Source organism: Cryptomeria japonica, chromosome 3 (assembly GCF_030272615.1).
Source record: "Cryptomeria japonica chromosome 3, Sugi_1.0, whole genome shotgun sequence".
In the NCBI taxonomy this organism is placed as follows: domain Eukaryota; kingdom Viridiplantae; phylum Streptophyta; class Pinopsida; order Cupressales; family Cupressaceae; genus Cryptomeria; species Cryptomeria japonica.
This window is the reverse complement of record NC_081407.1, coordinates 350,971,110-350,994,998: the sequence shown is the minus strand read 5'-3', so window position 1 is coordinate 350,994,998 and position 23,889 is coordinate 350,971,110. Positions and strand designations below refer to the sequence as shown.

General features: G+C 42.5%; 1 protein-coding gene across 2 annotated transcripts in view; it reads right to left on the bottom strand.

Annotated features, from left to right (window-relative positions):
* The window catches only part of LOC131076520 (cyclase-like protein 3), a 114,513-nt gene that overhangs the window by 17,389 nt on the left and 73,235 nt on the right, over nucleotides 1–23,889 (bottom strand). Inside the window, exons 4-5 of one of the 2 annotated variants that reach the window (XM_058013756.2) lie at nucleotides 17,058–17,153; nucleotides 15,787–15,884 (exon numbers count right to left, since the gene is read on the bottom strand). In XM_058013756.2, coding sequence (XP_057869739.1) covers nucleotides 15,787–15,884; nucleotides 17,058–17,153 — 194 coding nt within the window. The remainder of the gene's footprint in view (nucleotides 1–15,786; nucleotides 15,885–17,057; nucleotides 17,154–23,889) is intronic. The other variant, XM_058013757.1, reaches the window with a different exon arrangement.

Sequence of the window (23,889 nt, the reverse complement as noted above, 5' to 3'; positions counted from 1 at the left end):
TGGGTCTCAGTAACCTAAGCAATATACTATGTCCTCCTCAGCTCATAGTATGTCTCACAGAAGACCTGCTCTATCCTCCGCAACAGTGACTGTCTACTGGTCTCGCCAACCTGCTCTCGGAGGCCCCAATCCTCCAGCATCTGCAAGGTCTCCATAGTAGGCCACCCTCTAGACTCAAAACACTGAGCAAAGTGTGTCGTGCATCTGTCCCTCATAAACCCAAGCAGTTGCTCCATCTGTCCATTTGTCCTGGCATCTCCCTGAGACCTAGCAGAGGCTACAATCCTCCAGGCTCCGACAACCATGTCTACAAGAAATTGCTCCAATTCCCTGTCACCCTCCACTCTCAGAGATGCTAGGACACCGTGCTCCTGGGCATCCTCGTGAGGACTCTGCAGTGGCTCGTCATGAGGGGGCTCTGGATCAACTCCTCCTGCTTGGGACTCAGCACCAACTCACAGATGGGTGAGTGGTCTCTCTATACTATCCGTGAAGTCTCCAGTGAGCTATCTCCAACCAAGTCCACAATCTCATAAGGGCTCGGCTCACACCGTGGGGAGAGGAGAGCTGCTCCAACCGGTGCTACTGGTGCCATCTTGTACTAACTCAACCAAGCACTCATATTCGTCTAAGAGGGGGTACCACTCCCCCCAGGATGCTCTAATGTTACCGTAGCCTCCTTACCAACTGTCCTGCCACTGGTCCCTACCTCTACTACTGCTGCCGTGGGACTCCTGACGCCGACCGTCTGAGGCTCTTAGGGCTACCAATGTCGCAGCCACGTTTGGGGGAATCATAATCACTGGTGTCTGGCCCTGCCCAAAACCAAGAATCGACACTGCCAATACTGTCTCTCCAGGCATGATCTGAGTGGCACCTGCTGGGATAACTCACCTTGGGGCTGTGTGGCTGCCGCTGTTGGCACAACTACGGGAGGTGGAGGTGTGGCTGTCTGCGCAACTGCAGAAGATGTCGCCACCATCTCCACCTGTTGTCTGCCTCTACCCATGATCCTGAAACTACTCTCTGTGGCCTGTGACGTATCCACGGAGTCCTCTGCACTTGCCTCCTCACTCAGGTCACTAGGCTTGGACTTCAACTCTGTCCCCGACTCAGACACCACCACCCACCACTTTCGTTTCTTGCCTAATTGTGTATCTCCACTAGGTGCCATGATATCTAAATGAACCCAATAGAATATAGGTGGCTGCCCAGGGTGTACACGGCCTTGTGGTGCCAAGTGTTGTGTGTCCGGTGAACCCTGAAGGCTTATGGCATCCAAGAAGAGTCCAATGGCATGGTACGTCATGTAGAAGGTTCTGTGCTGCAGGGTCATAAATTCCTCCATCCTATCCGCTAGTACTGATGCCCAGTCGTATACCACACCATTGCGGATGCCATTCATCAATACCACCTGCGCCATGGCAATGTCCGAAGCCCTACTGGCTCCCATCAAGCGGCTCTTCAACACTTCCAGGAGGCACCACCATACCCCCTCTCAAAAACGACTTCTTCAGGCCTCTTCCCTTGCTGGCATTTTGGAGACTATCGAGCTCGGCATGTGTGAGATCGTTGTGGCACATCATCTTCAAGAGTTTATCCTTTAAATCTGAGGATATTTTCTGCCCCTTATCTACTTTCTTTCCCTCTATTCCTGAAATACCAAAAACCCTTGTAAACTCTGTGGAAGCGAAAGAGACCGTAACCTGGTGGTGCTCATAATCGAATACCGACCGTCGCCTGTGTACGTCATAGGCACCAATCATGGTCCACAGCACAACCTCAAAATCCTTAATGCAAAAGATGGGCATCTGGATGGCCCAGTGTACCTATGCACGTCACAGTTGTGCCTTCACAGGATCATCATGCGGGGTCTCGTTCCACCATTTTCTACAATCTGCTCCACTCAAACCCTCAAAGGTAATGGTGTCCAAGATCACATCGTTCTTCATTGCCATCTGCTGCTGCACTTCGGGTTGCACCTTTTTGCCCTTGCCTTTGCTGCTGTTAGCCATGTCACCCCTTATTTTCACATTGAAAAGCAGAATCCGAATAGCTTTCTTGTTCGCAAAGCTTGATGGCACTGTAGCAGGTAACTGCCGCAATTGTCTTTTCCAATTCTTTCCACCGTTGGGGTCCATTAATGATTTTGCTTTTGTCTCTTGTGCCCTTAAATATATTAAAAAATAGGGTTAGGGAACAAATTTCGGCACGTGCTTACTTTGCTCCAATACGTGGCTTCCTTTGAATGCTCCCCCAAATCCCTCTGTGCCGCTACGCTTCCGTACGTCCTTTGGAACCAAACGCTAATGTCGTCGTACGGTCACTTCCCCTTGTGCGTGCCGTTCTTCTAAGTTCCCTACCGTACGATGTACGGTATTTGCCGTACGATTATGTCCTTTCTTCTTTTCGCCGACATAAATGAACCACGCGACCGTATGGTATGGTTTCTCCCAATTGTCCACCGTACGAGTGCCTATATATCGTACACTGTTTTCTTCTCCATCTTTATTAAAATCTCCTCCTTTTCGGTTGTACGACGCATGGTATGAGGAATTCTCTATGACGACAAATTGTACGGTGACTATATACCGTCGATTTTCCCTTTGTCGTACGGTGCACGGATGATTTCTTTCTTCCATCGCCGTACGATATTGTGTGGTTGGGTTTTATTGCCATTCTACAATCGTGCGACTCTACTTTTCCGCCGTACGGTGATTTTTTTTATTTTTATTTTTTTAAGCTATAATTTATTTTTATTTTTATTTATATATATTTATATATATATATTTTTAAATTTAAAATTCTGAACAATTTTACCTAAGTATTCCTACGGGAAGATTCTAGGTCGATCTTCCACCTGCACTCATGATATGGTTTTAATTTCGACCCATCAACGTTGTTTGGAACCTCCTGTCCATCCAGTGTCCACAACTTGATTGACCCGTTCTCAGCCACCTCTCGAACTTTATATGGCCCTAACCATCTTACTTTGAATTTGCCCGGTTTAATCTCATTGCACCCATTATATTTTAGTACCAGTTGGCCCGAGGCGAACCTCATTCGCTTTAAGTGCTTCTTGTGCCACAACTTCCTCCTTTGTTGGGCTGCCTTTGTAGCCCACTGGGCCATCATTCTTTTCTCATCCAATTTGTTCAAGACATACAGCCTCTCTCTCAGGCTCTCCATATCCCTGAGCCTGTTATCAATAGCTATGCGAAGGTTGGGCACCATGAACTCTGCTAGTACAACAACTTCATGCCCATACATGAGTTGGAATAGCGTCTGGCCTGTAGTCACCTTGTAGGTGGTGCGGTAGGCCCACAAAACAAAGGGTAACTTTTCCTCCCAGTCTTCTCCCTCGACACCGCACGACTTATAGATCACCCCGACGAGAATCTTATTGGTGGCCTCCGCTTGCCCATTGGCTCGTGGGTAGTAAGGGTTCGACAAGGAATGGAAAATTTTGAATTCAATAGTGAGTAGCTTGATGACATGGTTTACAAAATGCGAACCCCGGTCACTGGTCAATTGTATGGGGATGCCACACTGTGTAATTATTCGCTCATAAATGAATCTTGCCGTACTCAAGGCCGAGTTATCAAGCAAGGCTCGTGCTTCAACCCATTTGGTTAAATACTTTGTGGCTACCACAATGTAGTACCACCTCCTGGCATGGCTAGCCTTGAGTGGCCCAATAAAATCCATCCCCCAGCGCTCGAATAACTCTTGAGCATGTGAGGGGCATGAAATCCCTCTTCAACGGCTTTCCGACTCTCTGACACGTGTCACAATCCACTACCCATTCTCTGGCATCATTATACAATGTGGGCCACCATAGGCCTACAAGTGGCACCTCTCTTGTCGTAGTGTCGGGTCCCATATGGCCTCCCGCGGGCCCCTTAGAACGCTTGGCACCTCTTCCTCCATCACAAACCGATGCAACACCTGGTTGGGCCCCATTTTATATAGCAATCCATTAATTAACTGAAATGTACGGCTTCTCAACACGAGCTTCCTCCGTTCTCCAGGTGGCATACCTTGCGAGAACACGAAGGTGGAGAGATATTCCCTGATAGCAGTATACCATGATGGCAGTATTGCAATCTTAAATAGGTGAGCATCCGGAAATTCGTCATTAACTCCCTCTGGTGGCTTCCTCGACCTTATCATGGATAATTGGTCGGCTATCTGTTGTGATGTATTCACACATCGGCCCATTGCTAATGGGGACCCCTACTTTTTGCTTTCTAGGGTTTGTTTTCTGGGTCTCTGGGGTTTTGTCTGTTAGCCTTTGCATTTTGAGTGTTGTCAGGGGGATCGCTGGATAGCAGGCTCTGCTTGAGATAGCATGAGTCAGTGGATGCTTCGAGTTAGGGTTTCCTTCAAGGTCTTCCTTAGGCTTAGTATTGCTAGTGGTGTCCCGTTTGAGTCAGTCAGAGAATGGTTGAGCAAGTTTGGCTAAGACATAGAAGGAAATCTGTCTAGGATCATGTCTAAGGCAAGGTCAAATAAGTTTGAAGGAGAATCAAGCCTAGAACATGATTTTCGCTCGCGAAATTCATGTAAAACCCTTTTTTTGGCAAAAACTGGAGCTATATGTCAACCTAAGGGATAAATTTGCATGATCATGAGGGAAGGAGGCCTAATGAAATTTGTCCAAGGTATGAGGGGGAGAAAATATGTGAGAAATTGGCTCAAAAGGTGAATTTCGCTCCTGACCCTTCCAAAGGGTCCAGAGCGAAATTCATATTTCCTCTATTTTGCTTCTTAGCTTGACCAAGTTTGGAGCTTATAAGGCATGGTTTGGTAGGTCTTGATGCATATTTGCCTTGAAGAGGAGTTTTTAGACCTTAAGATGATGAGAATCAACCTAAAAGAAGAATTTCGCTCCTTCCAAAGGGTCCAGAGCGAAATCTTCCTTTTTTGCCTTCCTTTGGCCTTAAAGCCTAGTTCAACCTTGCCTAGACCCAGTTGGATGGAGGTTTGACTTGATTGCGATGAAAGGAAGTTGAATTGACTAAGTTTGTGGGAGAATGAGTTGAAAGGAAGATGAATATCAACCTAGGAAGTGATTTTCGCTCCTGACCCTTCCAAAGGGTCCAGAGCGAAAATCCTTATAACTTTTATTTTCTTCCTTATTTTGGCTAAGCTTTGGCATGATGGAGAAGGAGTTAGTATGTTCTTGCCCTGAGAGGGAGTTGGATGATTTTGAAGATCAAGATTTTAGCTTGAAAGGGAATTTCACTCCTAACCCTTCTAAAGGGTCCAGAGCGAAATTCAATATAAACCTCTTTTGCTACTTTGTTTGGGATCCAATCCTTGTTCCTTAGGTGGAAAATGATCTAAGTTTGCTTCTTGAGGTGGTTTGAAGTGGGAAAAGTGAGTGGTCAAGCCTAAACTAAGATTTTCGCTCCTGACCCTTCCAAAGGGTCCAGAGCGAAAATCCACCTAAGACCCATTTCTTCCCTAGTTTGACCAAATTTTGATTTGCAAGGCATCTTGAAAGGAAGGATGGACATCTTTTGCCATTGGTAATGTTTGAAAGCATTGAAAAGTGAAGGATTTTGAGCAAAATAGTGAATTTCGCTCCTGACCCTTCCAAACGGTCCAGAGTGAATTCTTATAAACACCTATTTTTCCTTGGAAGAGGTCAAGTCCTTGGGTTTTTATGGCGTGGATGGAAGTGAGATAGCATGTCTTTGCCTCTTGAGGTGATTTGGAATTGGAGAAATGAAGAATCAAGCCTAAAAAATGATTTTTGCTCCTGACCCTTCCAAAGGGTCCAGGGCGAAAATCTACTTAGACCTCTTTTCCTTCCTTGTTCGACCAAATTTTGATGTCCAAGGTATGTTGAAAGGGAGAATGAACATGTTGTGGCCTTTGGGAATGTTTGAAAGAGTTGAGGAATGAGTGTTTTAGCCAAGGAAGGAAATTTCGCTCCTGACCCTTCCAGAGGGTCCAGAGCAAAATTCCTTACAAGCCTATATTTTTAACCTTGCTTGAGCTTAAAACCTTGTTCCTAGGGCGAAGAGAGATGAGATTTTACCTTGCAAAGAAGGTTGGGATTGAAAGAATGATGATTTTTGTCTAAAACAAGATTTTCGCTCCTGACCCTTCCAAAGGGTCCATAGCGAAAATCCTAAAACCCATCCTTTTCTCCAAGATTTGTGCCAAGCCATGCCTAGACCAAGGTAAGGGATACCCTTGAGTTTGTTCTTGAATTGATTGTTGTCTCAAAAAATTATGATTTTGGGCTAGAAAGGGAAATTCGCTCCTGACCCTTCCAGAGGGTCTAGGGCGAAATTGTGCAAAACCTATCTTTTCCCTTAATTTTATGCCAAATCTAGGGTGGATCAGGATCAAAGGAGGTCTTAGGAATGACTCCAAATTGCCAATGATTATCAAGATTGAAGGAATTGAGCCAAATGATGAAAATCACTCCTGACCCTCCCAGAGGGTCCAGGGCGAAATTCTTCAATCACCTAATTTTTCTTGCAAAATCAAATCAAACTTGGGTTAGAGAAGAGAGGAAATGTGTTTTCTAACCTTGTGAGGTGGTTTCAAGTTGAAATGATGGAGGAATAAGCTCAAAACAAGTTTTTCACTCTTGACCCTTCCAAAGGGTCCAAGCAAAAACCCTAAAAATCACCTTTTTATCCAAATTTTGAATGAAGTCAGGCCTAGGCTAGAGTGAAAGAAGCTATTTGGAATCCCTTGGAAAGATTTTTGACCACCAAAGATGCAAATTTTGAGCTAAAATTGGAATTTCGCTCCTGACCCTTCCAAAGGGTCCAGAGCGGAATTCTGGATAGGTCTTGTCCTTGGCTAGGTTTTTGAGCGAATTTAACTTTTTAGGCCTTGTGAAGATCAAACCAATGTTGCCAAGTTGGGAGGCGGATTCAATGTGAGGGAGTCCAGATGAAGTGAAGTGAGGAAAGTGAAATTTAGTGTGAATAGGTAAGCAAAAAGTGAATTTCGCTCCTGACCCTTCCAAAGGGTCCAGAGCGAAATTCATCAAAGTCACTATTTACTCTTTGTGTCAAGACAAGATTTTGATTCCTAAGGCATGAAAAGACTGGAGAGAGGTTATTTAAGCCTTGCAAGATGAGTTGAAGTGAAGGAAAACAAGCAAAGAGAGAAATTCGCTCCTGACCCTTCCAGGGGGTCCAGGGTGAAATTCTCCAAATCAACCATTTTTCCCTTGAGTGAAGCTAAAATGTTGATACCTATGGCATGGTTGAGGTTGGAGTGAGATATTCTTGCCTTGTAGAGTGAATTGAAGTAAAGGAAGTGTAAAATAAAGCCTAAAGAAGGAATTTCGCTCCTGACCCTTCCAGAGGGTCCAGGGCGGAATTCCCATTATCCCCTAATTTGCCCATGTGAGAAACTAGAAAGATGGATCCCTAGACTTTGTTGGACTAAAACAAGCATATGCTCACCTTCCGTAGGATATTGGAGTCAAAAAATGGAGTAATTGAGGCCTAACCAAGAAAATTCGCTCCTGACCCTTCCAGAGGGTCCAGGGCGAAATCTTTTGAAACTCCTATTTTTCACCTTGTTTGGGCTTGGCGAGGAGCTGGTTATGAGGTAATGTTGAAAAGAGGTATAAGTTGGCCAGGAATGCAAATTTCGCTCCTGAGCCTTCCAGAGGGTCCAGGGCGAAATTCTTATAGGGCCTGTCCCTGGAAAGAATCTTGAGCAAACTTCATTTTGATGTCTTCTTGTTGGTGATTTAGGGTAGAAAATGCTATGTTAGAATAAATATATTATGTATCCTTAATCATCTTATCGTTTGTCTTGCAAATGAAAGAATACCAGGCCAGGGCAAATTCATCACACCTCCAGTCCAGCATCATCAAGGACGACCTCTTCCAATCCAGCATTTGAAGGAAAGGTACACCATCCATCCTGCACATCAAAGACAAAGGGAGGTTCAAGCAAGGATCCATTATAGAAGCAGATAGTTTCAGAAGAGTTAATTAAAGTTAGCTTCTCAGCATCACCAAATTGAACATCAACCAAGTTACAAGTGTCAGACAAGGTGGCGTCCCAGTCATCATTCCTTCAGTTGGATTGGTCCACCTCAGCGTGTCCAGATTCAATGTACCTGACTCATCGGAGATGACAAAAACTTCGATGTACCTACCCTGGTTATCCATTGGTCGAATATTCCAGAGAAGACGTGTCCAAATATTGCAATTATTTCATTGGCCAAAATTGAGTTTGTTGTAACAAACCCTAATTAGGGTTTTCCTTGTAAGATCTCGGCCATTGATTTCAAATTGATTTGAGCCATTGAATTGTATTGAGGGCGCTATATAAGTCCTGGTTCCTCATTTGTAAAGGCTAATAGTGAGTCAATAGTTGATAGTGGGTGAATAGTTAGCTAATAGTGAATAGTAAGCTGATAGAATAGAAATTAGAGTAAAGTAGGATGAGAAGGCAAGAAATTGTTGCCTTGATTGTAAATGAAACCCCCTTTTTTATTGAAGATATGGTGAAAAATGTCGTTTCTTTACAATATGCATGGTCTCTTGTTGAATCTTCATTGTAGATGGTAAATAGTTAGATTGAATGAAGAAAATTGTTGAATGCACCTGTGTGGAATCTGTCTAGTCCATACCACTAGCCTCTTACTAATTGTAAGTGCGCTCTGCGTGGTCAACTGGCATAAAATGAGCTTAATCTTAAGTCGTTACACATCTATTGTTCATGCATTATCTTGAATGGTGATCAATATCTGATGGCGTACGATTTGAACATATTGGAAGCATTCCTTAGAAGATCGCACTGAGTTGGTGTCAGATTGTTCAAGCCTGATGGTGAGACCCAGCCCAGTAGGACTCCACCTAGTCGTTCATCCATCTTCTCGCATTCTAGGTAGTAGAGTAGACTTCCTGAACCCTGCATCTTTTGCCATTTGTTTGTCTTCCAGTTAGTAAATAGGACTTGTGATTCCAGCAAATCAGACGTTCAGGTCATCGAGTGTAAGTCCCCTTGTGATTCCAACAAAATCACATCATACCACGAAGAGCTTATCCACAAGTAGAGAACCTACATAACAGAACCTTGAAGTTTCTCCGATTGATCCTTTTTGCGATATCTTCAGCATTCGAAAACTTTAATCGAGAGGATAAGGTACCCTTAGGTATTTTATTCTGAGTTCGCATGTGCATAAAAAACACATCAACACTATCACATGGCTTTTTCCCGGTCTGACAATGATGGTGAATGTAAACTCCTGCAACAAGAGTAGCCATCTGTCGATTCTTCCTTGAATGATTGGTTTGTTGACCAGATACATAAGCGCCTGGTGATCCACATAAAACGTGAATGGCGTCACCAGAAGGGAATGTCTGAATTTCTGCACAGCATCGACCATTCCTAGGGCCTCTCGCTCCGTTGTGCTGTAATTCTTTTCAGCCTTAGACAATAATCTACTCGCAAAATAGATTGGATGGTCCAGTCCATGGTCACCCACCTGAGCTAATGTGGCACCAATTGCAAAATTAGAGGCATCTACGTGGAAATGGAACTCCTTGTCCCAATTCGGATATGTGAGGATGGGGGCTGCACCAGCCTCATCTTCAACTCTTCAAAAGCTTCGCCTTCCGAGGTCCCCCACGTGTACGGCTCACCCTTCCGAGTTAGTTTATCCAAGGGGTAGGATATATCAGCAAAATTCTTTATAAACCTTCTATAGTAACCAATGTGGCCCAAGAAGGATTTTACCCCTGTGACATCTGTGGGTGACTCCATCTCCACGATCACCCGGATCTTATCAAGGTATGCTTTTAACCCTGCTTTACAAACAATGTGCCCAAGCAATTTGCCTTGCAGCACCATAAATCTGCACTTCTTAGGGTTAAGTGCCAACCTTGCCCTCCGACATCTCTCCATGCATTCCCTTAGGGCTACCAGATGTGTAGGATGATCCTCTGAAAAGTTGCAGGCGCGTTGCATAGACCGAATGGCATCCAGTTATATGCGTACACATCGTCCTCCACCATGAAGATGGTCTTAAGCTTATCCTCCTCGGCGATGGATATCTGATTATAACCGAAAAATCCATCCATGAAAGAATACATCTCGTGACCTACTACCTCTTCCAATATGCTATCCATGAAAGGTATGGGAAAAGGATCCTTGATAGTGACTGCATTCAGGCACCGAAAATTGACACATTTGGATTTGATTAGCCTCTTTCTTTAGGGAAATGAAAATAGGAGACACCCATTCGCTGGTCTGGACCCGGAAGATGATGCCAGCTTCCAACATCTTCTCTATTTCCTCATTGACCCTTGCGGCATAGTTTCTGTTCATCCAATACAGCCTCTTCTGCACCGGCTGGGCTCCAGGTACTAGTTGAATGCGATGTACACACATCTCAGGGGGCACTCCTTTCAGATCTTTATATGTCCAGGCGAAAACATCCTTATACTCCAAAAAGATTTTGAAAGTTGCTGCCTTCTACACAGGATCCCAATCGTCCCCGACCAATATGTTTTTAGGGGCTTCCTTTGTTCCTAGATTGGTCACCTTTAACTTGGTCTCCTCATACTTAATAGGTTTGTCTATCTCAAACTAATGTGTGGGAGTTTCATCCACTCAGGCCTCAGTTTTCTCCTCCAACTCTTCTATCTGGAGCATGTTGCATTGGAATAGCTCATAATCATCCATCTGCCAATGGAAGAGCCCATTCAATGAGCAAATGTCGTCTTCCGAGCAGCCATTGAGTTCAAGCACTCCTTCGCTATTTGGTCCCATCTCGTCTCTGCCTTCGTAGGAATCCCACTCCCATCTGTTTGAGTCTTCCGAGTCTTCTGAGTCGGATGATGCAAGCTCCTCACTGACGGCCTAGGTCTTTAGATCAATAACGTACTTCCGCCCCCTTTCTCCATGGAGAGGGTGTACTTCTTCCAATTGTGATTCACTTTTGCTGTGACCAACCACCCTCCCTAACATGGCATCATAGCCCTTCTTTTTAAGTGGGATTACCACAAAATCCAGTAAGAAGGGCTGTGTGCCAATGGTCACGGGCTGGGCCATCAAGGTGCCTAGTGGCTTGATACCGTGCTGGTCTGCTCCCACCAAATTGAATGTGGGTGGCCATAGTGTCGGCTTCCCGAGCTTCTGCCATGTATCCTCCAGCAGCACATTCACCCCAGAGCCTCTGTCCACGATGGTGTCCTTAAGGATAATCCCGAGGATTCCCATTTCCACCACCGCAGGATGTCGACCACTATTTAAGGGCAACAACATTGGATCAGCTGAAGGGCTGACCGAAACTTCTGTTTGGGTCACACCTGAAGGTGTGTGCAGTGCTTTGTACGGTACTGAGAATGGCAGTCCTCAGCTGTGGCATTATGTCCAGAAGGTCCTTCACCCTTATCGACACCTCCATCTGCAAGACTTGCCCAATAATGCTCTTTTCAACTTCGGTACGGGATGAGGTACTCACCACCTCTGCATTTTCTTGTCATTCTGTCATCATCTCCCGCTCAATGTCGGCTTTTGCCTCCTGTAATCTCTCCTTCTCCGTACGGGGGTTGGGATAAGTGGCCTTCTTGGCCTGAGCACGGGTGATTGCCAACACTTCTTTATCATCACCGGTTTTCTCAATATTGAGAAGATTAACCCCTGGCTTGGGGCAATTTGTGTCGTCGTGGTCTCCAGGACCGCACCATCTGCACAAGTTCTGGGGTGTTTCCTCTTTTTGGCAATCCCGCACAAAGTGTCCCCACTGGTTCCAGGCCCGACACTGAATCATCAGCTGTCCTTTGGCATCATACTGCATTCGACTCCGGTTATTGTTATTATTTTTGTTGCCTTTCCCTCCCCTTCGGTTACCTCTGTAATCGTCAGATGATGTCGTGGTGTTGGCTTGAGGCTGGGATGCGCCTGCTGTAGCGGAGGGTGACGGCTGCTCCTGGGTGAAAAGAATCCAATTCCCTCGTGTCTTCATGTTGTAGGGACATTCTTTGGTGGATTGTCCCAACACTTGGCAAATGTTGCAAAAGGCCTTTTCAGGACAGCAGCCTTTTGTATGACCTTCCTCCTTACATTCCGTGTACCACACTTCCTCATTCTTACTAGTGCTTCCCTTCATACTTTTAAATTCCCTAATCATGCGATGCATGTCCTTCTAGAGGGCTTGCACCTTCTTGCTAGACCCCTCATCGCTCCTACTTCCCTCAAAGGAGTCCTCCTCCCTAGAGGATTTGTCTTTCTTCTTCCTGGATGTCTTGCCTTCACTTTCCAAGTCCATTGCTCGGTTATAGGCATCTTCGTAGGAGGTGGGTGGTACAATTTTCATTTTCCTCCCGAGAGACGATTTCAAACCCTCCACAAACCACTTTTTCTTTAATCCGTCACCAAGCTAGTTGTCCATTTTTCCCAGCAATTCCTTCAGGCGCCGACTATACGCTCGGACAGTCTCGTTTTTCCCTTGCTTGGTACTCAGGATTTCCACCACGATCTCATTGTTGTCCCTGAGAAGTCGAAACTCTGTTTCGAAGGCTTTATGTAATTTGTCCCAAGTTGCCAGCTTCGTTTTATCAACATCGGAGTACCAGTTGATGGCTACCTCTCGTAGGGTGGCGGGGAATTGCACCCACCATTCCGCCTTGTCAGTCACACCATTGGCCCACCAGATTGTTTCACACATACGACAATGCCGTACCGAGTCTTCTTTCCTGTCTCCATTGAACTTAGGCAATATTTGCCGATTCACCACAACGATCCTTGGCAGCAGCCCAATTTGCCCTCCGGAACTCGAACTCGACCCTCCAAGAACTCCTCCAGAAGGTACTCCGCTGAGATTTGGTACGTTGGGTCCCACCAGGTTACTCTGACTACCAAGGTGTGATGAGCCTGAACCGAACAAATTGCTTCTACTACCGTGCCCTTGTGTCCTCCCGACACCTTCGGTCGCACTGGTATCCTCAGCATCTCTGTTCTCGGTCTCGGTCTCCTCTTCTCTCCTGGTCTCTACATCTCTAAATGGTGTGTGCGGCTCTACCGTACTCCAGTCGCCAATCTCTTCCAACGTGAGGGGAAGGTCTCCCAACCACTTTCTGGTGGTTTCTATTAACACAGAAACTTGGCCTTCGCCACTCGAACCATCATTGCCATTTCCGCTTCCTTCTTCAGCAAGTTTCTTCAAGCGTCACCGATGTTCGGCTTGTTGTTCCAACCTTAGTGCCCTTGCAGCTGCCTCGTGCCCGTCTTCTTGTCCCTTCGGCACACGGTTTCTATCCTTGTTCAGCATCACGGGCATCAATTCCTTCGTTTCATAGGGTTGAAGGTTCGTTGACGGCTTTCATCACGTTCCTCCTCCCGCCGACTCCTCTCTTCGAACTGTTGTAGGATTTGTTGCCGACGGTTCTCACGGTAGGTTTCCTCTCGGCGAGTTTGTAGAGCAAGAAAGGCTTGTGCCAACAAGCTAGGCAAGTTGTTCATCAACCGGTTTACCACCGGACTTACGCCAAGGGCACTCCACATGACCCTCTCAGGGACATCCTCGGCCGTGGCCTCCCTTTGTACGTAAGTTTCAATCGATGCCTGCAGGATGCAAGTGAAATCCCTTGTCAGTGCTCTCTCTCCTTCGAACAACTCCTTCGGCTCTTCCTCGGGATTACTACTTGTCCCCTCGCTCACTGGTTGTCCCATTATCGTCGTTCCATGTAGTATGCTCCCGTCATTCCAGGTTTAATTCAGCAACGACGCCAGATGTTTGCCCTCTGGGCAAACAATTTAATGCATGCAGACAAAATACTTAACAAGAAACAATAATGCCATAGATACCAGACAAACAATATTAAGCCAACAAAAAAGATACCATTTCATTCATAATCGTGATACTGACAAGTTACATCACATGGTATATAAGGGTACCGAGGGGGTGCAAGGGACAAGTGTCGCACCCGTAACTACCAACCCTCGGTTACATTACTAAACAAAGTACTTCCTAATTAATTACTTTTTATTCCCGTACGTACAATATTACCGCCAACACAGAGGATGTTGATGGCAAGCCCAAAATTTTATCAAATATTGTTCCAGAAGATCTATGCCAAAATTACATTAACTAACTTTAAGGGCACAATACTCACTTTTTACAAAAATATTTGCTAAGGGCACATCTAATGTATCTTAAGTAAAAAATCTTAAGTCTTTATTGTTGGCCCCATTGACTTTACTATTTGGGTATTTTTAAATTCAAAATATGTTGTAATTTTTAACAAAGAATTGTTGCTTTTACTTGGACAAACATCTTATAAGAATAGTTATCATTAAGAAGAATATTTTGGCCAGCAGTCACATATTGGGATGGCAGCATATTTATAGTTAAGTCTCCAAAAGTATGGTAGTGATATTGAATGATGTTTCAAACAAAAATGAGAACAATGAGATGCACTTGTCAATTGGGATGAGTTCAAGAGGTTTACCATGAGGCTTTCATAGCAAAGTTTCAAATTTTTAGAAGATATGTTAATTTGTAATATTGATTAAAATGATGCATCTAATTTTAAGTGCAAAATACTTCAACCGATAAAGACAATAGCAAATCCTTGTTGATTTTGATAGAACAAGTATCCTTCTTGATTGTGAAACTTAACCTTGAGGTATGCCACCTCCATGGTTAGAATGAAGGCAATTTAGCAATTGAAAACAAAATGGAATGCTAAAATGTACTTGTAAACTTTTGAATTTGCATTATTTGCAAATCTTATATTAAGGATAGGAAATAGAGAGGCTTGATTTAAGTCCCATAATGGCAGGCCTATAAGCTGTGTTATGGCTGGACTTCTATGAAATTTGTGAGGGTGATAACTTGAGGTCTGGTGTCTTATTGATGTGTAAGTATTGTAAGTATTGATGTGTAAGTATTGGTGTTTTTTATTAGTGTTTTATTGCTGTACAGTATAATTTAATAACCTTCAATTTAATTGAAATGGTTTTAGAAAGAATCATTTAAGTTCTGTTTCCATCAATGTTTTGGATCACACTTCATGATCCTTTATTAAGATGAGGAAGAAAAAATGAGTGAATTAGAAATTTAGGTCCATAAGAAGGGCCCATGTGAACAAAATTTACACACTATTTTCAAAACATTATCATGGAATCTGAAAATTTCATGTTTATCAACCTTCAATTTGTCATTAAAATTGTGATTGCCAATTTCAGTCTCATGATACATAATGATATTTTAAAGAAACCCAAGCTTCTTGTTTTATTTATTGCTTGAATCTAGTGATATTTTCAGCCTATTGAATGATGCTCTCGTGTGCAAGCATTTGACAGATCTTGAATGTGTAAGCTTCTATTTGATTTAATGTCATATATAGTATATACAACCACACAGAGAAGAACATGCTACGCATGTTTACAGTTGTCCATACTAAGGTTTTCTATAATAGACCATTCTCGAATTTCTGAGAAAATTTCATAGGTTGTGCATGGCAATGACAAATTGAAATGCCAAAATATTTTAAAAGTGTCTACAATCAGTTTGGTAATATAGCCAGCAACTTCTTTGGTATTTGGGAAAAAAAAGACTACAAAATAGTTGCTGTTTCTATGCAAAAACAGAATTTGTCAAAATACTACACAATAGACATCTATATGAAGGCTACAAGGAATTTTATAAGGTACTCTCCTTGCAGTTTCAATAAAAAAAGAATATAAATAACAGTTAAAAAATTTGAAATTTTTTCATTATTTAATATATATTAGGAAAAATATCAAAATACACTTCACTATACATTATTTTGAGCTTACCAACAAGTTTAATGCGTGTGTTGTCTACAAGCCATTGGGCACCATCTTCCATGAAGCCAACAAAGCTCGAATCAAACTCTCGTTTCCACATGAGACGCCTATGAGAAAAATTAGAAAGCAACCCAAAAAGTGTAAGAAACAGTGCCATAATTTCACGTGAAAAACAGCCTTAAGACAGAAATGTTAACAACTAAAAGACAATAGATATGTCTTATCAGGATATACTTCAAATTTTCTTTCATTCAATGCACAAACACAGCCTGCTAAATAGGATACAAGAAAAATATGTTGAAAAAAAAGGAAAAAACAAAATGCTATTTATAATTTTATTGTATATACTATAGATTGTTGATGACTCAACCTTAACTCCTGAACACTCTGAGCAATCATTTGAAGGCATTATATTTTGTTTAGAACCTTTATTGATACTGCTGGCATAGTGGCAAGTGAAGAAACAACATAGTTCTTCGTATCAATCAAAATCAAGCTCCAAGCCTTGTTTCACGGGATGGTAAGAAGTGTCACCATTTCGGGAATTGACAAGGAAAAATTTATCGAAAAAAATGCTTTGCTGAGCTTATATAAAGGAAATGAAAGTTTAGAGGGCAGGAAATATAGATGGATGCCTCAATTCCACACATCTGTGGAGCCAAAGGGTCATCACAGAGTTTTAGATGTCTAGATATAAAGATTCTGTTCTTTGTTTATCTCAAGTTTGGTTGTGATGCTGCAGTTGAACAGGATGATGACACTTGTCACCATTTCATGCACAAGGCTTGACCCTTTATGAAAGCTGATAGTGACTGATCTAAACCCTACAGCATCTCCAATGCTTTTTTTTTCTATTAAAATTCTGTCTGCACTGTGCTAATGTGAATAAGAGTGTTGTGAAACTGTGAGGAGGGAGTAGGTACAGTGAGAAGAGAATTAGAGGGGAGCTACTTTATTCCTATTTGTTATAGTCTTCATCTGGTCATTCTTCCTTTTTTTCTGAATCCTTTTCCTATGATATGTATTATGGATGACAGAAAATTAGAATTTGACCTGGCTTGGCTATCTTTCTAAACCCACTAGTTATGTTTGTGATGTCTGCAACCTGTACAATGTTGCATGTTGGAGAATGATGCTTGTGAACAAGGCCATACACTGCAGAATAAGGCCTCTAGAAGTAAAATATATTGTACAGACTGTGGTCGTATGCTAGGTAATAGAAAAATCAGAAGTTGTACTCTACTTTTCAATCAATGTTGTACACAAAGAAATGGTGTTACCTGTACATAGGATGTAGAGTGTTGTACCAATAGGGGTCGTATGGCCAAGGTTGCTGTTCCAGAAAGATGATCGCCCTTCCCTGTGAGTAGAATGCCCTGCTAGCCTTACAATAATTAGTCTCCTCAATTTTTCTTTATAGTTGGCAGCCTTATAACATCTTGTCAATTTTACCTTTATCATATTTTGTCGTACTGAATATATTTTAAAGGTAAAAACTTTAATAGTTGCCAGCTTTAATATTTCCATAATCTTTATCTTTGCCTTTGAATTTTTTATATCCATCAACTTTTTACATCTCATAATATTATTTTAATTGGGCACTGTTGACGGTTGTTTGATGACCACGCCAACACAGAATAAAGTTACCAACGGTCACTCTATCCTCTCTTGATCAAAATCGGCTCATTTGGTTTGATGTTGCTGGTAATCCAAGGGGGACTTACGTGCAGTGAAGAAGACTTAAACAAATTTGAAACTTTAAGGAGATTCTTGGCAAATGATTTATCAATGCATAGCTCTTTTTTGGAACTTTTCTCAATAAAAATGCGGAAAGTGAATAGGAAGGGTTTAGAAAGTTTCCAATCCAATCCTAGGAATTCAATAGACAACAAAGACTTAGGCGAGATCGACCACACTTTGCTTCGCCACTTTCAGACAGGGTGTGCAATCTTCAAAGGTTGTGCTTGTAGGATTTTAAATCATTTATGAACACCATCAAAGAACAATGTTCATTCAACAATCTAAGTTAAGAACGCACATGTAAAGGCTCAGTCCAACCTTGCACTACGGATAGAAATCATCAATCTGCAAAAGGTATGCGCAAATAATCTCACCATAAAGTAATGCTATCTATTTCATTCATCTAAGTACTTGAAGCAAATCTAATCTAAGTGAGGAAGATGAAACCATACAAGTTTTAAAATAACACAAGTGAACACCAAAAGCCAATGTATCACTATTATTATCTTAGAAACTTATAGCAACAATCTCATACAATTCTCCCTCCTTTACAAAGTGAACCCCTTTTATAGGTCCCAAAAAGAAAATGGACGACCTGGATTACATTTAGATCAATGGCTAAGATTCAACCATGTAACCCTAATTAGGGTTTGACCAAGGATTCCCCAAATGTGACACCAAGTAGTGGGGAGAGCCATTAATGAGGAATCTCGCCCACTACACATTAATTACCCTTTGTTCCCAAAAAGGGCATCCATGATGCATTAAATGCCCATTACATTTTCAAATTGCCCACTATGCAGTAATGATCCACTAACTCCTCGAACATGGCAGTCGTTATACAATGAATGAGCCACCACTTGGTCAAAACGTCCACCAGCAATTAATGACCCACTATGTCGTCATGCATTCAATTAGATTCTCATCCAAAATAAGACAACCATTATCCCTTTCATTAATGGCGAACGCGAGGAACTTGGTCATGACGACTTCCAACTCTCCTACGAAGACACTTGGCGCAGTCTCTAGTTTGAATTCCAACATAGAACTATCCTTTTCACACTTGGAGAAAAATTCCTCCCATCTTGGCACAACTTCCTAAGTCTTGCGCATTGTGCTGGAGAACAAGGAAACATTTTCTAAATGTTCCTTTGAGAAGGATTCCACGAAAAAGAATTCATGCAACCTATCCTTCAGGTGGTCCATTGTCAGCTCCTCATCAGTCAACCTTCTTGCAAACAATGCCTCAACTGCATTGAGGATTTCTTCCTGAACCTTTTTGACTAACTCCCTCAATAATGTCGAATCCTTACGCAACCTTTCAAAGAATTTTCCCAGTGCTAACTGCATAAAACTATTGAGGGAAATCATATATCTCATTTTCTCTTATGACCTTCCCATCAATCAATTTTTGCCTGGAAGTCCTCATTGATACTTCAAGGCGTGGAATTGTTGTCTTGATAAATGTGCACATCCTCCCATGAATTGTCCACGCCTTCCAACCTGCTCAAGATAGCTAGGATCCTCTAGTAGAAATGAGCCAAGTCTTCAATAAATTTACAAGCTGAAGTGAAGACATCCTCTACCAATTCCTTAGAGCACTAAGCCCTTTTTCTTATTTCTTCAATCCCATCAATGGATTCCTTTGAAAGAGAAGAGGGAGGAACAAAGTACTAATCTTCCTCTCTGAATTGACGCCTCAAGTGTCGCACATATTCACACAAGGCTTTGTTCTCGCTCTTCAACTTCCTATTTTTCTCTTCTATTCTTTTTATTTGCTCCTTCAACGCTAAGGAAGATTCATCAAAATCTTTTACCACTTGTGCCTTGGAGGCACGCCCTAAGTCAACTGTTGTAATCTCATATTCATCAAGAGTAATCAGATTCCTATCTTTGTCAACTCTGGGCACAACTAGGTGTAATGTCCTAGATCCTAACTCATACCTTGTAACTTTGGAAAATTTCTTTGTCACCTTCTTCTCAGCAGGCTTGTCTATCTTGTATAGAAGTTCTTCAAGTTCCAACGCAGGATCCATCTCTTCTTCCGATTCTTTTCTCATTCTTTCCCTCAGCCAATTGAGAGCGGCTACTTGCTGATCTTGCATTCCCAGCTATACTTATTCCTTTGAAGCTTCCTCAAAAGTTCCTAATTCTCCAATATTTGTTTCCATAAAACAATCTTGAACCTACTGTTCCGGATTCGAAGGAAGTTCATGTCTTTGACTTCTTCACTGAACAGGCCTATGGGAGGTACTAATACTGAGGATATCCTGTGCTTGTACAATGTCATGATCATCCTCATGTAGCTGGTTTCCTGTGACTTCCCCTGTGAACATTTCAACTTCATGCACGCTGGAAGAGCTAGTAGGTGACTATGCTTCCTCTATCCTTGGCCTCTTTTGCTGTAGCTCTTCCTGTAGAACTTTTCTTTTCCTTGTCTGCAACGTCCCAAGAACACTTTTTTCCTTCCTACGCAATTTCCTTTTCTCTAGCCTGGGCTCTTGTTGATCCTTTTGTTGCCTCGTCATGGGATTCCAACTCTCCCATCAAATGGTAAGTCAGGCGAGCATTCTTTGCCTTCAACTTTGCGATGTGCCGCTCAACCCAGTGCCTAGTGAACTTCAAGATTGACCTACTTAGGACATCTAAATCATCGATTTCCGGTTCTGACCAGTTCAACGCCTAAATGGGCCTATCCTTCTCCTTTTCGTACTCTAGTTGAACAATACCTTCATCTTCTTCAATTTGATCCGGCACCTATATGACTTCACAGATTCTTATCAGCTTGAGAGGCAATTTGGAAAACATCCTCCTTCTAACTTCAAAGTCATCTTTAGCATTGGCTTAGTAATCTTCCAACTAAAACTTGTGTTTGTGTTTTATGCAAGCAACCATCTTGATTTTATCATATGGATCAAGGAATGTCCTCGCAGTATGAGATTCTAAGTGGTAGAATAATAATTCATCCACTGACTTTTCTGTTGTGTGTTGCACACACTCCCCATCGCCGACAGGGTCCCCCTTGTTTCTTTTCTGATTTTCGTCTCGCCCGGTGTAGGATTTTGATTTTTATCCGCCATTTAAGATGCAGCAGGTAGTAATGAAGAAATGATTGTGCAGGAGAGTGAGCCCACTCAGTTCCTTAAGTCTTGAGGAGTTTGTAAGAGGTCAAGCATGATCTCGTCCGTGATGAGAGGATTGAATCAGCCTGTGCAAGGAGATGAGGCGTTTGTTAATTTTAAGTCGCAAGGACAGGGGGTCAATTTGCAGAGAGTTCGCAATCTAAAATGTTCAAGATTCTTCCAAGGGAGACTAGTTTTAGCATGAGTTTAAAAATCGGCTAAATAGGCAAGAGTGTCAGTTGTCCATGGGTTTGCAAAATGGCCTTTTAGGCCGAATTTGGTTGTAATGTTAAACTTTTCGAAAATGCCTTCAAACCGAAACCCCGAAAATGATGGAAAGGCGTTAAAATCAAGCATTTGCATTTTGTCCTCCCAATCTGAAAATGGGCAAGCAACTCGAAACTTTGCAAAAAGTCATTTTGGCCCGAAAATGGGCAAAAGTGGAAATCGCGCAAGTCAATAAAAGACGTTATTTCTAAAATTTGCCTCTTAGCCCAAAAATGACAAGGCGGGCGTTATTTTGCAAGAGGCCTCTCCAGGCCAAAAAGGGGAGAATGTTTGACTTTTTTTTTAACTTTTTTAAAAATACCTCCCCAACTCGAAAATAGTGAAGGCTTTAAAGCACTTTTCAAAACGCCCCTCTTGGCCGAAAATCGCAAAATGTATAATGAAGGCACTTTATGAGTTTGCATTTTATGCTTTTGGCCCGAAATGGGGCAGGCAAGTCAAATCGCGAGAATAGGTAGAAACGTTTTAATTTTGTGACTTTGCAAAGTGGTCCCTTGATCCGAAAATCGCCAGAATGATGTAAAAAGTTAAACTTTAACATTTGCATAGGAGGTTTCACCTCGAAAATGGGCAAGCAAAAGTGAAATTCATGGGTCACAGTGATAAAACGCTAAACTTTACGCTTGCAAAAGGTCCGTTTTGCCCGAAAATAGGGAAAAGCGTCATTTGAAGTAAATCGCAAAGTTTGCATTTTATCCTTTTAACCCGAAAATACCAAGAGGGGTGAAAAGTCGTTACTTTATAGCACTTTTCAAAAGTCTCTTCACCCCAAAATTGGGCAAGAAAGGAGAATCGTGCAATACATCCGAAAAGGGCGTCATTTTTACAAGCTTGCAAAGAATGCTTCCAGCTCGAAAATCGGCAAAGGGAGTGGAAATCGCGAAATGAAAAGCACTAGGAGGTGTCTTAAGGTTTGCATTTTATGGTTTTGGCCCGAAATTGGGCAATCCTCCAACATCGCGCAACAAGTTGAAGGGCGTTTTATTTTTTGAAAAAGTTCGCATTTTGTTCATTTGGCCCGAAAATGGGCAAACAGCCGAAAAACACGTGAAGGCCAAAAGGGGGGGGTTTCAAAATTTCCACGCAATTTGCAAACCTTTCCTTGGAGTCCGAAAACACGAGTTAAGGAAGAGTAGAAAGGCGGCATTAAACTTTCAAGCTTGGAAAAAGCCCTTGTAGTCCAAAGTCGTGAGAAAGGAAGAGTTAAAAAAGCGTTAAACTTTGCAAAAGGCCCTTCCAGCCCGAAAAAAAAACCCTTGCAATCCAATATCGCGTAAATGGAATAGAAGTAGAAAGGCGTTAGACTTTGCAAAATCACCCAAGTCTCCGAAGTTCATTCTACGTTGGGCAATCCGCCAGGTAAGATTCGACTCTCTCCTTTAAATCATTAATTTATGCAAAATTGGTCGTAATGTTTAAACAGATGATGGAGAGTTAATCAGATAGTGAAATTTTGTAGATCATGATTTTCTTTTTAAAAGGTATCAAACATAGCATGCAATAACAAAAGCCGGCTAGGGTAGTTAACTGTTGAAATGTAAAATTCAGACAGATAAATTTTGAAAATTCAAATCTGAACATCCGAACCCTGAGTCGTAGGATAGAACATTTGCCTTTGCCGCCGTAATCCATAGGAAGCGGCATTTTTTGGAACCCGCTCCAAGCAGCAAAATTTAAATTGAACGAGCTCAATTTCCTATTTCATAGCATTTCGTTTTCAAATAATCAAGCTCTTTTTATTCAAGCGTCATGCTTTTTCAAATTCGATGTTCCCGTTGCTCATTGGTTTTATGCGCTAACTTCGTCCTCTGTCTTGGCTAACCCGTTATGTTGCTTTATCTCATCTCGTAATTCGTGTCTAGTTGTGGAGCATAGATGCCTAGATCGATGGTTGAATCCTCAAAGACACCTGGTACAACCTGAACGTCTCAGGTTTCCAAGTCTGACATTCCCCGTAGAGGCGAGAAAATGAAGTACCAATACCAAAGGGGAGGAGTTAGGGAGTCGAAGGTCCAGAGCATATGGGAGAACATAGGTGACATGGATTTGGGCCACATAGACATTCAAGATTTTAGGAACAGGGTAAACTCTCCAAACACCTATGGCAAGCCCAGGCGGATGATGGAGAGTGGTATTGCTCAGGCAACAGGTTTTCCTCCAACTGTGCAAAATTATGAACTAGTGGTTGAGGCTGCTAGACACTATCAGCTAGAAACCAGATTGGTGGTGCTAGAGGGGATGGTGCTAGCAGATTTCACACCTGAGGCCATTGGGGAGGCATTTGATATCCCATTTCCCGATAATCCTATTGCTACAACTATTGATGAGGCGCAGGTTGCTTATGACACGAATCCTGCTAAATGCAAGACGTTGATAAACGAAGAATGGTACAAAGAAAGAAAACCACCAAGCATTAGGATCAGTAAAAAGACCCCCAGAAGTGATTTTTATAACGAGTATGGTGATATGGTCACCTTACTCAGTCGGGTTATGGGACTCCCTCAATCTAATTTTTTTGAGGAATGGATGTTCTACTTTACTGAACAAGTCTTTGCTGGGAAGTCCAAGTTCGACTGGGCTCATATCATCAGCGATAATATCCATACATAGCTGATCGAGCTTGAAGAAAAGAAGTACTTTACCATGACTTCCTACTTGATTTACATGTTTGCCCGACACCAGCCACTGACAGGGTTAATCAAGAAAGGTGAGATCGGTAATGGGCCGAATTAGGTAAAGGTGTATGAATGCTACCCTCAGCTGCATTATTTTGACATAGCTCAAAGAGAAAAGAATAACATTGCTTACGCAATTGGTCAATATGAGCGTGTCAATGATGCCCTTACAATGCGCCTAGTCAGATTGATGCAAGGAGGATTGCACATAAGGCTTTCAGAGCAGGCTACCATTCTGATACATAAATATGGTGCATGCTTTATCCAATTCCCTAGGTTCACTTACA